The 15,299-nt window shown below is 52.0% G+C and overlaps 5 protein-coding genes across 5 annotated transcripts; 3 read left to right on the top strand and 2 right to left on the bottom strand.

The window, feature by feature from the left end:
• Positions 1–4,263: 4,263 nt before the first annotated feature.
• Positions 4,264–5,557, top strand: ALT_7684 (glycoside hydrolase family 16 protein; the record flags this gene model as incomplete). The annotated part of the gene is made up of 3 exons (XM_033557386.2): positions 4,264–4,351; positions 4,411–4,688; positions 4,745–5,557. 3 exons carry the CDS (start codon positions 4,264–4,266, stop codon positions 5,555–5,557), a joined length of 1,179 nt encoding a protein of 392 aa, XP_033413277.2.
• Positions 5,558–5,976: 419 nt separating this feature from the next.
• Positions 5,977–7,161, bottom strand: ALT_7683 (uncharacterized protein; the record flags this gene model as incomplete). Its single annotated transcript, XM_033557387.2, has 1 exon — positions 5,977–7,161. The coding sequence occupies one exon, from the start codon at positions 7,159–7,161 to the stop codon at positions 5,977–5,979; it is 1,185 nt and encodes a 394-aa protein (XP_033413278.2).
• A 527-nt stretch (positions 7,162–7,688) lies between these two features.
• ALT_7682 (threonine--tRNA ligase MST1) lies at positions 7,689–9,281 on the top strand (the record flags this gene model as incomplete). Its single annotated transcript, XM_033557388.2, has 1 exon — positions 7,689–9,281. One exon carries the CDS (start codon positions 7,689–7,691, stop codon positions 9,279–9,281), a length of 1,593 nt encoding a protein of 530 aa, XP_033413279.2.
• A 915-nt stretch (positions 9,282–10,196) lies between these two features.
• ALT_7681 (putative C6 transcription factor) lies at positions 10,197–12,906 on the top strand (the record flags this gene model as incomplete). The annotated part of the gene is made up of 7 exons (XM_089600303.1): positions 10,197–10,311; positions 10,584–10,951; positions 11,008–11,089; positions 11,141–11,614; positions 11,671–11,983; positions 12,041–12,351; positions 12,401–12,906. 7 exons carry the CDS (start codon positions 10,197–10,199, stop codon positions 12,904–12,906), a joined length of 2,169 nt encoding a protein of 722 aa, XP_089455196.1.
• Positions 12,907–13,142: 236 nt separating this feature from the next.
• ALT_7680 (quinate permease) lies at positions 13,143–14,909 on the bottom strand (the record flags this gene model as incomplete). The annotated part of the gene is made up of 4 exons (XM_033557390.2): positions 13,143–14,221; positions 14,273–14,341; positions 14,400–14,753; positions 14,819–14,909. 4 exons carry the CDS (start codon positions 14,907–14,909, stop codon positions 13,143–13,145), a joined length of 1,593 nt encoding a protein of 530 aa, XP_033413281.2.
• Positions 14,910–15,299: the final 390 nt, after the last annotated feature.

The raw sequence follows: 15,299 nt of genomic DNA, 5'->3' as shown, positions 1-15,299 counted from the left end.
TCCACACTGCTCAAGGTAAACGAAAAGTGTGTGACACTGAAGCTTTGTGTGTCTTAGCAGCTATTCATGGAAGTCTTCTACACAAAATATCGGTTGCGATTGGCTGCGTAAAGTCTGAAGCTAGCAGGAGATGCCCCCCCCCCGCAAACCGTGGTGCAGCTAACTAGATCTGCAACAGGAATGGTCATTTTCCCATTGCATGGCTGCCTTTGTGGCGTGGGAACATATCAGGCGGCTGTAGTACCAGACCAGACTGTGTGAAAAGGCAGCCAGGCAATGCATATAGTTTGTAAAACTAATTATAGCACTGTAAGTTTGCCTTTATTTCACGCCATAAGGGTCTGCTGCTGGTTTGCCCTTAGGTAATGCACTAGAGGTATATGTGATTTCAGAGAGGGCCCAAAAGGAAAGACTGACAACTGGTGAAAAGTGTCAGGTGTGTACGTGGGTTGAGGTCTGAAGGCAATGGCCTAGCCATGAAGTATCTGATTCTGAGCGTAAGGAGATAAGCGCGAGGCATGGCGAAGATGAAGGATAATGCGAGCAGAAAAGTGTGTCCCTGGCTTGGGGTCTGGTGTCATGATATACCTCAGATGCATGCAATAGAGAAGGTTCTGAACTCATATCTAAGGCGTTCTGGACAGGAAATAGTTTAGACAGGTGTTCATTCTTTAGAATGTCAGCTCTAGCAAGCTTCATTATCCTCTAAAAAAATTAGTGGTGCGCTGAAGGTATGATTACAGCAGAAATAGAAAGGAGAACTGAAGTTGAATTGTGAGATGAATATAACAAGGAGACGTTAATGTGGTATGTTCTTAACTAATTGATTGCTGAAATATATGCTCAGGCATAATATTCAGGTCTTGAAAAGCAACCAAAGCCCAGAAGCCAGACTGTGCAACAAAGGAAAGCAATATATATATAAAGGAAAGAAGGTGCGGACGTTGTCCTGCAGACATGTGACTGGTGCTTGACGGCCCTGAGGCCTGTCAGGGGTTCATATCAATGTTGTGCCGCTGGGTTGTCCCGCGGCCTATGTATTGGATACTGAGCTGTCTTCTAGCTCAGTGCTCATCGGGGCTTCAGGAGTCTCTGTCGCTATCCCGAAGCTGCGTGTGTTTCCCTGTCACTGATTATATGTGCAGATCTGGCTCTGCTGTCCAAGGTATATTTGCTGGCCTTGCACTGTTGGATGGCAGCAGGCTCTCTCCTTGACCCCATCATTCTCTATGTGCAATCAACCGATGCACTTTAGACTCGCGCTCGCGCTCGACTGGCCGAAATCGTCCGGTAGAATCTCGAGGTGGGGATATATGTGATGGAGTTGTAGGTACTGAGCACAGGTGCCGAGTCCATCTCGGAACCTTATTCTTGACCTTGTTGCGTCAGACGCGCATACGGTTGTATACGATAGTTGCGCGGACTTTGCTGGCGAAGAGTACGGTAGGGTGGGACGTTGGATGTGGATGTGGATGTGGGTGTTATCGTCTTGCAGATTACGGAGTAGGCAATCGGTATCATGGAGTGGTGCCGATACGAGTACGGGGATGACGTCGCCGACCGTTGAGGGTCGTCGATAGGTATTCGACGCAGCGTTGGGACGATCTTAAGTGTTGTCTTCGAATGTGTTTGGGTCAATCAGTTGACATAGACCATAACCGCAAACGACATCAGACAGAAGCACAGTGGAATGTAGACCTTGCGATCCACATCCATATCCGTACTAGTGAGTGAAGAGACCGAGGAAGCGTTTCTGCGTGTGGACGATCTTGTAGACTTGTGGGCCATTTCTGGATTTGAAGTGTATAGACAGAGTTTCTGAAGTTCAAGTTATTTGAGGACGAAGAGGAAGAAGAAGAGGAAGATAGAGGAAGAGAAGGAGGGGTTATGGAGATAGGGATAGATTCAACGTGGCGGTGATGATCAACCCAACAACATTGCGGAGTGCATCCTCCGTCTCAATACATTCATTTCCCAACAAATCAGACTGGAGCGTTTGGCCTTGTGATTCGATCAGCTGACTAAACTTCTGCATTACTAAGGCAACCGAGGCAACTGACTGGCTTGTTTGTACTTGTTTGTTGATCCAACAAGAATGGCGGCGTGAGTGTGGCTGCGACCAGGCCCACCAGCCACAAAGTCACGTGAGAGTGAGACGTGGTCTCAGTTTTACGAATTGCACATCTCCTCGAGGCTGGTGGTTCGATTCCGTCTCAGGAGGGCTTCTTTTTTGGGTCGCTCTCTCAACGTCTTCCTTTACCGTCAGGTAATTCTATTTTGACTCGTATGTCTCGGCCGCCGTTTGTAAGTTTTACGTATGTCTGGGCTTGCTCTTACCAAGGATCACAGGAGCGTTTTGACTGGTTCTCAGCTTCTGGGGGATAGGGCCACGGTGATAGACCCCTGCTGATGTTTCAGACTGGAGCTACAGGTACCTATCCGAATGACAAAGTGACCAATATCTCCCTCCAGTGAGACGGTCGATCCCAGATTGAAATTCCCCTTAATCTATCCGCCCAGCCTCACAATGACCATACAACATAGTACCACCTTTCATTTCCTGGGGGCTTGGGATGGTACTTTGCAATTTCCCATCATGGTTATTATTTTATTACTATTGCTGCCCTATCATTTACGACCTTCTCAACAGTGAAACATTTTGACGTCCTGGAATGTATTATTTGTCAAGCAAGCTTTTGTATATCACTACAGCAGTATGTAGATAGTAGATAGTGGAGAGGGCTGTCGTATTATTGCACCGAATGACCTGAATGGATCATATTTGGTGCCTAGTTATCTTGAGGCCTGAAAATTGTGCTCAACGTTTCTCCACATGGCAACCCACATCTTGATCATTCCGTGGCTCGGGACTGGCGAATTCGGACATTCGCTGTCTTCGGATTGCGCATTCTCTTCGATCATGATGATAAGAGATCAACCGATCGTCTGTCGATTCCTTCTCCATGAGTTAATCTGACACTGAATCCTCCAACATTTTACGATCCAACTTGGAAGATTATCATCTGTGGCAACTGAATCATGGCGATGAAAATTTTTCAGGTCTGACCGACTAAAATTATCTCTGGCAGAGACATACTAAATAATAGCTAATGGTTATCGAGTTAGTAGTAAACTATCTACGGAGCAGACGATACTACCCTCCACTGCAGCTGCGAGTCACTAGGACAATATGATTATTTTAGTAGAGAGTACTAGCTAGAAACTAGTCCATAGTCTGCCTAGACCAGGAGAGTTTTACTTTTTCCGACAGCAACACAAGTTCGTGTGTGGATGCAACCGGGGGCCCTGATTCACCTGAGCCAAACCACACCCGGACTAGGCGAATATCCTAGCGTTCTGGTGCCTATCTGCGGTCTGAGATATCGCATCGCGGCTCAAACAATTCTTTACCCCATTACCGAATAGGTAACTCGCTACTGCGCTGCTCGCTTACAGTTGCATCTTACTGTGGGCCAAGTGAACTTGCCCCCGGTCGGTCACTCCGTCAGACACAACACAAATTCTTGCGTTTCTAGATTTCTTCCGGCCGAATTTGGGCACATCCACACTCACTCGTGTCACAAGTCTTACCGCTCATGGCAAAAAAAGACCATGGCTGAGGTCATCTTCGCCTATCATCATGGGCTGACACTGTGCAGGATGGGTCCTTCTCCAGTTTTGTGATCCACCGGATCGAAGGGTCGGCTGGCCCCTCCATCGTCCGATCAATCACCGTGTCTGACCACATCCATCCGTAATGCACGCTGACCTCTGAGCACTCAGTTCCTACCTTAGACCCCTCGAGTCTGAGACGGCGCGCTGGGTCATCAACCAGGGGACGATGCTAAGATCCTGCGCTCCCAATCAGAAGCGATTCTCGACACGGTGGCAGGGCAAAACTCGACTAATAATACCATGGCTCCGTTGCGACCACGCTACTAACTATAGTCCTTGGCCTTATGACTCTGAGTTTCGATCAATCCACGGCGCATACTCAGCCTCCCCAAGTAAACCAGACTAGCTCACGGCTGCCTCCCCTTTAATCGACAGGGACCGGCGACTATTTACTGCGGTCAATTCCCCCGTCCTTCTATCAACGTAATCATCTCATACCTTTGTTCTCTGTGCAAGAGCTTCCTGTCGTTTTCTGAAGTCTTATATCATTTCACTTACAGTCGTTACTTTCTAAAGTCTTGACATATCATCATCTGCTACATATTTCTCTTCCTAACACAGCGCTCGTTTACCCTACATACCGCAAACATGTATTTCAAGTACGCAGCAGCAGCCCTGACTGCGGTGCTCCCTCTTTGCTCTGCACAGACTTGGTCAAAGTGCAATCCCCTTGAGAGTGAGTCTGTTCATACCTGAATATGATATGTAACAACCTATCTAACGATTGTTTTACAGAGACCTGCCCGTCCAACAAGGGTCTTGCCGCATCCAGTTACACTGCCGACTTCACCTCATCTTCTGCTTTGGATCAATGGAAAGTCACTGCAGGCAAAGTTCCCGTTGGCCCACAGGGCGCCGAGTTCTCTGTCGCTAAGAAGGGTGACTCGCCTACCATTGATACCGACTTCTACTTCTTCTTCGGAAAGGCCGAAGTGGTGATGAAGGCCGCTCCTGGTAGAGGCGTTGTGAGCAGCATCGTTCTGGAGTCGGATGATCTGGATGAGATTGACTGGGTAAGCCCTGCTTGTTCACCCTATTGTCATCTTGGACCGGACTAACGAAACCGCAGGAAGTATTGGGCGGTGATACCACTCAGGTCCAGACAAATTACTTTGGTAAAGGAGATACCACAACCTATGACCGAGGCACCTATGTACCCCTTGCCGGTCCTCAGGAGACTTTCCACACCTACACCATCGACTGGACCAAGGATGCGGTGACCTGGTCTATCAACGGCGCCGTCGTGCGTACGCTCTCGTACAACGATGCCAAGGGTGGCGCTCGCTTCCCTCAGACTCCTATGCGCCTGAGACTCGGCACCTGGGCCGGCGGCGACCCCAGCAACCCCAAGGGTACCATCGAGTGGGCCGGTGGCTTGACCGACTACGGCGCGGGACCGTACACCATGTACGTCAAGTCCGTCCGCATCGAGAACGCCAACCCCGCCGAGTCCTACACCTACTCCGACAACACTGGCTCTTGGCAGAGCATCAAGTTCGACGGCGCCGTCGATACCTCTCCTAGCTCTTCCGTGACCTCCACCACCCGCACCGCCACCTCTACCTCGACCAAGAGCCCTTCCACCTCCACTCTGGCCACTTCCACCAAGGCTACTCCCACCCCTTCGGGAACCACCTCTGGCTCTAACTCGAGCTCCAGCTCTTCTACTGGCTCGGGATCCACCACCACTGGCGGTAGCAGCAGCAGCACCGGCTCTGGCTCTGGCTCTAGCTCTGGCTCTGGCTCTGGCTCTGGCTCTTCCACTAGCGCCGGAGCCTCCGTCACTCCAGAACTCTCCAAGGGCGCCGCCGGCTCCATCAAGGGCTCGGTCACAGCCTGCGCTCTGGTGTTCGGCGCGGTCGCTGCCGTGTTGGCATTCTAAACAAAATGACTTTTTGGTTTAATGCACGATACACATAATGAGGGGAAGACGTCACAAGTACAGATATCGGAATCGGGGTTTCGCCAACGTTGGAGTCAGATACTCCATCGTTCTTGTATTTGATCTCATTTCTATGCCCATACCTATTCCTTATACCCCGTACATACAACATGCTACATATTTAATGAACTACGCTATCTTTCTGGGGAGCTTCTTTCGTTCTCTGACTTGCGAGGTGGGAGGCGCCTCCGTCGTAGGTTTCTTAACTGAGATATAATTATCGATCGTCAATCATAGCAGTAATGGGTGTAAGCGTAGCTTGTCTACTGTCTTGTAATCGTGCAAATAGGAAATCTTATTCGTATACTCGTCTCGAACGTTAGCTGCTTGTGCTGATGCTATGCTATACTATGCTATTCTTAAACCAAATTCCCTTTCTTCCTTTGCAGGTTCTGCAGATCGGTATATAATCTCCGAATCAAATCAGCCACAGGCCGATGGTGATCCGTCGCCTGCCGAAGCGAGTCGGATAGATTCGTGTTCCCACGCATATTGGACTCCGAGCTCTCCTCCTCAGGATGCGCTGGAGATCTCCTGCCGGTAAATGGCACGACCGTCTCGATAAACGCCCAAAGACCCCTGGCGTTGCCGTTGCTGGGCCCGTTCCCCGCGGCTGTCTCCAAGTCAAACGAGGAAGGGGCGCGCATCTCCCTCTGCACAATCTCCTGGATAGACTCGAGATGGTCGTCCAGCGTGGCAAAGTCCCCGCACAGCGCCTCAGCCTTGGACTGCATGCGCGCCGTCAGCTGGTCGAGGTACGCTTCGCGGCGAGCGACTTGGGTCGAGAGCCTGGCGTCTTGTGCGACAGAGCCGCTACGGCCTCGGCCAGTGATGTCGTCGGTGGCTGCGGTTGCGAGGAGGCTGTCCATTGCGGAGTTGATGTCTGCTTTCAGGGAGGCGAACTTGCCCGTCGCTGTGCGGGCGGCTTGGGTGCAGCCGGCGAATTCGAGGTCGAGTTCGTGTTTGGTGGCCGGGTAGGCCTTTTTGAGATTCGTGTGGAGATCGCGGAGGAGGGACTCGGTTTGTTGTAGGGTGGGTTGCAAGATGGACATTTGGGTGAGGGTTGTGTTGAAGAGGGTTTCGAGGCGGGATTGGGAGGTTAGGATGGACTTGGGGTGGGACTGCATTTGGGGGTTTGTGGATGGTGGTTGCGGGTAAGGAGGGATGCAGCTTGCCGGGTAGAGGGCTGATACTGTCCCGATGCTGCAGAGGGTTTGATATTGGTGGACGAGCTCAGGTAAAATGAGAAGGTGGGAGATCGCCGTCATGAGGAGGAGGTTGATCAATGGCCTGATGTATCTTTCTATGCGCGCAGAACTAAATGTCGTTCCAGAGCTGGTGGACACAATCTCTCCTCCTTGTAGTCTGCGCGCTGCCGTTGTAGAGCCTTCCAGACTCGACACTTCAGACTCTTGCTTCTTCCCTGACCGATCAGATAATCGCTTGTGCCTTCGTTTAACTGTATGCGCCGACAGCGTGCGAGAGCGCAACTCCGGCGCTACCCAGGAGGCTTCTGAGATAGGTACCTCGCATATTGACGGCATGATAAGCTCAGGGCCTGATATTGAAGAAACAGACGTCGTCATCGATTGGCATCCTTTGAGCTCGTCTTCTTGATTTGGCTGTCCTTTCCGATCTGTTTTTTCAGGTAGGTGCTTCTTCTGCAAGGATGAGGTTGACGCCACAACCCAGGACTCTCCCAGTACGCAGCTTTCTGCCGTACGAGCTGAGCCCGGAGACATGTTAAGTTATTTGCGCTTATATTCACTGTATCTGTATATGTTTCCACTCTTCGACGTCGCAGTCAACAGTCAAACTATGACTGCAGTGCGCCAAATGATGAGTATCGAAAATAGCTGTAATATCAACCGACAGATATATCTATTTTGACGTTCTCGCAACAAGAGGCATCGATTTATGTCCTTGCGAAGGAATGCGCTTGTGTCGATCGGAACTGTTGTTATAGTGGGGAAGCGCACATGCCATTCGTGGACTTCCCAATCGGGCCGTTTCAGCTGGACCTCGCGTCGTGTCGCGGAAGAAAAAATTCCTTGCCATGAGTCAACCAACCATGCGTCGATTATCCATTCTCTCCTGGCAGCGCTCGTTCTCGAGACGACCGGCCTTCAACCATAGCGTGAAATCTTTTTCAGCGCCGACCACGAGACGGCAATGGCTGTCCAACACATCATGTCGATCCTGTTCGTGCTCCGAAGCGCAGGTTGAATACTCCCCTTCCCCAGCATCCACCGCGTCAAATACGGATTATCGAGCTCTAGGAACCGCTCAAGATCTCTTCACAACCTCCATCTACAGTCCTGGATCGCCTCTTTTTCTACCCAACGGCACCCACGTCATCAACCGACTGATCTCGTTTCTCCGCACACAGTACCTTCAATACGGGTTCCGCGAAGTTCTAACGCCGACAATTTACAAGCGTTCTCTATGGGAGGTTTCGGGCCATTGGCAAAATTACAAAGATGACATGTATGAGGTCAAAGGTCGAGGAGCTACAGGGGAAGACGACGGAGAAACTGGCGAGGACGAATCGTACGGCCTGAAACCGATGAACTGCCCCGGCCACTGCCTCCTTTTCAAGTCGCAGAACCACTCATATCGCGAAATGCCCATCCGTTACGCCGATTTCAGCCCTCTCCACCGTAACGAAATCTCGGGGGCCCTGAGCGGGCTCACCCGTGTCCGACGATTCCACCAGGACGATGGGCATATCTTTTGCCGACCGCAGCAGATCAAGGGGGAGATCGCGTCCGCGCTGGGGTTTGTCGATATGGTGATGACAACGTTTGGTCTGGGACCATACCGTCTCGTACTCTCTACTAGGCCGGAGAAGGACTTTATCGGGAGCCTGGAACTGTGGGACAGCGCGGAGGCTCAGCTGCGGGAAGCCTTGGACAACAGTGGGAGGGAATGGGCGATGAACGAGGGTGATGGCGCTTTCTACGGGCCGAAGATCGACATTCAACTGCAAGATCAAGCAGGGAAATATCACCAATTATCCACGATCCAGCTGGATATGAATCTGCCGCAACGGTTCGGATTGGAGTACCAAGTTGCGGAGGGGGAAGAGGACTACAACCCGGCGACTCCAGGAAGAGCGACGCCCGTGCTGGTTCACCGGGCCAATTTTGGGTCGCTGGAACGCTTCCTTGCCCTGCTCATCGAGCAATATGCCGGTCGCTGGCCGTTCTGGCTCTCCCCGCGCCAGGGTATCATCCTGACGGTCAACCAGGACGAGGCGGTGCTGAAACAGGCACAAGACGCTGCTGCAAAGATCTCGGGCTTCCGTCCGCTTGTTGCTGGCAAGGACAATGCAACCTCTCCGAAGCCTCTTTCATCCGTCAATTCGACATACCTGATCGATGTCGACACCAGCAGCCAGACGCTCGGGAAGAAGATCCAACGGGCCAAACAGATGAAATACAATTTGATTTTTATCCTCGGGCCTAAAGATGTGGCGGACTCGAGTATCACGGTCGATGTGACAGGTCAAATGCAGACCAAAACGGATGTAAATGGACAGAAATTGAAGGAAGTGCTCGAGACAAGGTTGGGGCAGAACGCTCTTCAGAACCCACGGGCAGTCAAGCTGAAGGTCGATGAGGTCCATGATCTGTTGGTGCAGCTGGAGAAGCAATTTGTCTGATGTATCCTATATCCATGCCTGTACTATAATGTTGGCTACTAGTCTAGTCCACATATCTAGGCTATCCTGTATCATATTCCCAACAATCCTCAAGGTCCATTATCTGGAGCACTAGTTGAGTCTGTTCTCCACAGCTATTCCCAATCGAGTATCCACTCCGTCCTCCGGCTTCGGGATGCTAACTTTGCTGAACCTCTATGGAGCCACCATTCTGCATGTTAGGGCTTTCGGCTCTCACTTCCAGCCTCTTCTTCTATCAATTTCAGAGTTGGCTGGAAGAAAGCATGGATGACTATCGTTGTGAGTTTCATAATAAAACACTACGGATGAGATGGCCATCGATCTCCGTACAGACATGTCGTCTAAAATGCCCGGAATGGGGACTGGCAGCTTCATTTGCCAATTTGCGCACTTGCTCCGGAGAATTACTCCGGAGTATCACCGATAGAGTCCGGCTTGGGCCTCATCGCGGCATGCCGTTATTTGACAGTCTCGCAGAGAAGCTTTTATGCTTTTTCCTTTCTGATCCACTTGATAAATCGCTCATCGATTTGACCTTCGGGTCCCATGTTCCAACGCCCAGCCACCAACGACATTATTCCTCCTTTTTTATTATTCTTCAAGCTAATAATCTAGAAGACAAGCAAGCAAGCCAGCCTGCGAAACTTCCCGAGTCGCAGTAGCCTTTGCCCCCTCATCCCCTCTTCTCACTCGCCGACAACTCCAGTCCTCCCACCCCCCCACTGCCACTACATCCTTTTCTTCTCTCCTGTTTTCGTTTTCGTCTTTTCGCCTCTTGTGGTTTAAGTCGAATTCTTCTCATGGAGGGTTCCGCGCTGTTTGTTCGATCTTCAGCGATCATACTGATGCGCGCCCCTCGTTGATTTCATGGTAGTCGAACCAAGTAAATCGGGCATGGCCGACGTCCCGTTGAAAACGAATCTGACGCGGAAAAGCGCCTTCTCGTGTGAGGCCTGCCGCAAGCGCAAGGTGGGTTTCTTGCCCCTGTCCGCTCGGGTGAACTCCGAAGGTGATATATCATATCATCCTCAAGGGGTTGGACCTTACTTTTGGTTATTAGAAACCAGACGCTCATCGGCCTTGGCTATTTAGGTAAAATGCAACGGTGCGAGTCCGTCGTGTTCGCGTTGTGCAGCTCGTGGGGAAGCGTGCGTTTATAGCTTGTGCGTCTCCGATCTGCGCCCCCGACTGTTCCTGCAGCAGCTTCCTGTCGATCCGTCCCCTTGCTGACGCGTTGCATCGTCCGTAGAGCTCCGACCCTATCGTACACCAAGCAATTAGAAGCTCGAGTCGCACAGTTGGAAGATGCTCTGGCCAAACTGCGGGGTCAGCGGCCCGAGACTGAGGTTCGGAAAGCAGGCACGCCGTCGTCGGCGGGAGAGTCCAGTTCGAGTCCACGGCCTCGGATAAGGATAAAAGAGGAAGAGGGAAACGAGCCCAATTTGGCCGGGGACTTTGAGGGTCTCAGGATTGAGCACGATGGCCGGATATCCTTCCACGGTCCTACTAGCTTGTTTCAGCTGCCGAGCGGTATTCTGAGCGAGTCCTCGTCATCTTCCAATCTTGCCATGCAGCTGGAGGGACGCAAGGAAAGGCTCATCAACAATGCTTGGAGAGAGAGGGCATTTGAGCAGCTGGCTGCCATGCCGGTAAGTGGACTCTTGGTCCTACGAGAGAAGAGAGGCTCATGATGGGATTGCGGCAGGAACCATTCCAATATCTTCTTGACTCGCACTGGTGCTGGATTCAGCCGCTTTTCAACTTTGTTTACCGACCTGCGTTTACCCGTGCGTGCCCACATCGTCCGATAGTTAGAACGAAGTGCTTACGATCTCTAGGCGATATGAAAATCAACGGTCCTTATTACTCGGATACCCTTCTCAATGCGATTCTCTCTCATTCGGTACGATGGTGCAAGTCTGAACCCAAGATTGGCCCTATCCTGGAATCCTTCGATGGTGGCGCTCAATTCTCCCACCGTGCGGTCACGGGGTTGTATGATTCGTTAAAAGTCGGCTATGCTGGCATTCCGACCATCCAGACGTTACTCATACTCAGTGCACAAGAGTGCGGCCGGGGAAATCGAACACAAGCATGGCTGTACAGCGGCATGGCCTTTCGATTGTTGGACGATCTCGGCATTTCCATTGACAGTCGCAAGTATCCGGATGCGGCTCAATTGAGCGATGAAGACATTGAGATTCGAAACCGACTCTTCTGGAGCTGTTACTTCTGGGACAAGATGGTGTCATTGTACTTTGGCAGGTCGCCAACCATGCAGAACTCTCACGTTAGTCCGCCGCGAACTATATGTGAGTTGTCTTCTTCCCCTGTCTAGCGTAGGTCTGTTACTTATAGACTCTGGCAGTGGACGATACGTCTGAGATCGAGATCTGGACTCCTCATGGAGTCATTTTCCCAGAAGGCACTCATTATCCGCCAACCCAGGCTCATTCGACGTCCTGTTTCATGCGAATGTGTGGACTGGCGGAGATCCTGAACGAGATCTTGATCCACATTTACGACCCTATTCGACAAGTGTCCGAGGCAGAGTTCCATAGTTGTGTGCAGGAGCAAGCGAGGAACTTGGCGGAATGGTGGGATGAACTGCCAGACTATCTGAAGCTGGTGGTCACAGAGCTACCTCCCTACTCGCCACCAAGTCATATCGTGATCTTGAAGTGAGTTTGTCCCCGTAACGATCCATCGCACTATTTATCTGACGGGCTCCTCCACAGCTGCTTGTATCATACGATCAACATCCTCCTCCATCGTCCGATCCTTTGTTCCAAGAGAAACCGAGAGGCATACGATAAAAGTCACTTGGTCCAATGCATGACGTCGGCGACTGCCATTTTATCACTATACGACCTCTACCGTCGAACGTTTGGCGACGCGCATGTCGTGCTCTCATTAGCATACTCCGTGTACACGGCTGCTTCGATATTCCTGCTGGAGATTCAGGCCCTAAAATATGCCGCGCCGGGTACACTCAATAAACTCAAGTTTTGCATCCTTGCACTCGAGCGAGTCAAGGTTTCAAGTCCTGGTACGTCACAGCCCTCCCACACCGACAAGCCCATGCTGACTGTCTTCAGTCGTCACCACAGCTCTAGGCCTCATATACCAGGAACTGGAGAAGTTCCGGATCGACATCCATATCACCCTCCCACCACCGCAGCCCGAACATCCACCCTCACAACCCACCTCGCAAACACACTCCCGAACTCACAGTCAATCCCCCAGCCAGCACCCCGGTCAGCCCGCTCTAAATTTAAGCAGCGGCTCCCGTCACGTCTCCCCAGCCGGCCAAGCACCTACCATGCCAACCTCCGTCCCCGCACCGCGCGTCACAAACGCTCCCCTACTCCACCAGGGCTACGCATTCCAGCAACCCGTCGGGGATTTCGAGCTCTCGCAGACGGGCGTGCAACCCATACCTGGAACGCATCTTCTAGGCGGCATGCCCCATGCAGCGATGACGCTGGACAACCCGGGTTCGTACGAAATTACGCCCGAGGTCTTCGAAGCGTTTTCATACGCCGAGCCTATCACGGCTAACATGGCGTCTGCTTTTGAGTCGGCGTGGGGCAGGCCAGGATGATCATTATTTGGATGCGTGTACCTTTCGATATTGACATTGGTCTATTGTGATATCCATGAAGTTGTTGCTGTTCGTCATAGTATGTCCAATTGAAATGATAGAATTGTATGAACAGATGCCATGCAAGTATGTACAGTCAAATATTGCACATGAAATGATATATACACCCCTGCCCTAGCATGAACAGGGGCTCAACGTTTGAGGATAGTAGCTCAAACAGATACATTCCCAGTAGCTCAGACAGATCCATTCGCCCAGCTCGGCCTCTTCTCACCAGGAGCAACGCCCGCGTCCGTTCCAGCCGGAGAAGGTAAAGAGGAACTGACCGGTCTTGGCTTCGCTCGCCAGCGCAAGTACCAGGGTCCCTCGAAGAGATCGCCCATCCGCTCAATGGGCACACCCTTCGTCTCAGGCATCCAGATGCCCAAGATGATCAGGCCCGAGAAGCAAATGATCGCCCAGAAGACGTAGGCGCCCCACACATCGAGGGAGACGAACATGTTCGGTGTGACGCGGACGACAGCAAACTGGAAGAACCAGTGCAGCGACATGCTGATCGCGTAGCTGACGTTGCGGATGCGGGTGGGGAAGATCTCCGTGCCGTAGAGGTAGGGGATGGTGCAGAGGCCGATGGACCAGCCGACGGCGTAGACGAAGACGGAGGCGATGGCGGCGTCGGAGGCGGAGCGGTTGGTGCTCGACCCCGGCTGCAGGCCCATGTATGCGCCCATGTAGATGTGGGCGGCGAGCTGGAGGCTGAGGCCGGCGAGGGCGCACCGCCGGCGGCCGAGGTAGTCGATCAGTCCCCAGGTGAAGGCCATCGTGAAGACCAGCTTGACGACCCCGTAGGCGCCTGAGGAGACGAGTGAGCGCGCGTTGCCGTCGATCCCGGCGTACTGGAAGATAGTGGCGACGTAGTAGGTGATACCGTTGCCGCCGGTCCACTGGGAGATGGTTTGCATGGCGATCAGCAGCCAGAATCGCTGCCGGTAGTTGGGGTTGAGTTGGGTCTCTTTGAAAGCTTCCCAGTGGGTTACGGACGCCAGATCCATCGCCTTGGTGCGCACTTGCGCATCGATGCTGTTGAATTCATCTTCAATCGCTGGGTCGGAGACTTCTTTGCCGCGCAGACGAGCCAGGACGGATCGTCCTTCGTCATGCCGGTGCCTTGACACCAAGTAGCGAGGCGTTTCGGGTGCAATGAAGGACGCAAAGAACGCAACCCCGACTGGTATTAATGGAATGGACTGCACGAGACGGTACTGAGTCCGCGTCGGGGCCATATGCAGACTGGCGGCATAATTGATGAAGAAACCTTTGACAAGGTCAGCTTTCTAGACACACAAACATTTGGAAATAAACCAACCTAATGCCAACACAGTCAACAATACAACCATGTAGATACTGACCACCAAACCCCTAGTTCTTACGGGAGCTAACCGAGTGTCAGCATTTAGTCTTAGCCAATTGTGTCCAGATTGCGCAACCCATACCAATTTCGGATAAATACAACGGCGTGCTAACTGTGAGTATTCCCGCCCCTAGTCCACTAAATAGCCTCGCCGCAAGAATCAAACCATATATACCAGAAGAGAAGACCTGAACGAAGAGACCGGCCGCCCAAATCAGACAAGCTAATCGCCACGAGCGCAGGCGGCCCAGACGATCGTTCAAGTCCAATGCGAGCAGTGCACCAAACGCAGCACCCAAAACATTGAACGAGGTGATGTTGGCTCTCCGGTTGGCCAACTCGGTCTTGTTATTCGTCCATTCAGAAGCTGCGAGATGGAAATCGTTCACAAACGATTCCAAGTTGACACTCGCGCTAAAGCCACCTTCATCGTAACCTGCCGATTGACACGACATTCACGGTCAGCACACGAATTGGTGGAGAAATAAAGACGCACCATACCTTTCGGAATACTCCCGCAGGCAATAATCAGAATGACGATGGCGTAATAAGGGCTGGTGGTCCACCGAGACCGGTCAAGCGCCAGCCTCATGATGGCGACGGAACGTTCGATGACATGCGGGGAAGGACTAACAGAGCAAGTACTAATTCAAGCTTGCGGGGAGAGCCCTTGATGGAATTTACCAATTGATTGGTATGATCTGGGCAATCAGATAAACGGATACCCACCAAAGCCTCGTTCTGGAAGACTGAGGTCGGTATCTTCCGCGAGAACTGGGATGATTTTGCAGGGGGGCGGGAGAGCACATGACACGGCTCTCGTCTCGGCCAACTTCCGATCGTATTTTTATGATCGTGTCCCTTGCGCATGCACGCAGCATCATTCACAGGGATAGTACGTCTGCGTGATGTCCTGATTCAGACTCTTGAACACTACAGAATCAGCAGAACTGATTGATGCAGAGCGGAGTCTCCAAACTCA

Source organism: Aspergillus lentulus, assembly GCF_001445615.1.
Source record: "Aspergillus lentulus DNA, contig: Alt16, strain: IFM 54703, whole genome shotgun sequence".
NCBI lineage: Eukaryota > Fungi > Ascomycota > Eurotiomycetes > Eurotiales > Aspergillaceae > Aspergillus > Aspergillus lentulus.
This window is presented reverse-complemented; position numbering and strand designations above follow the sequence as displayed.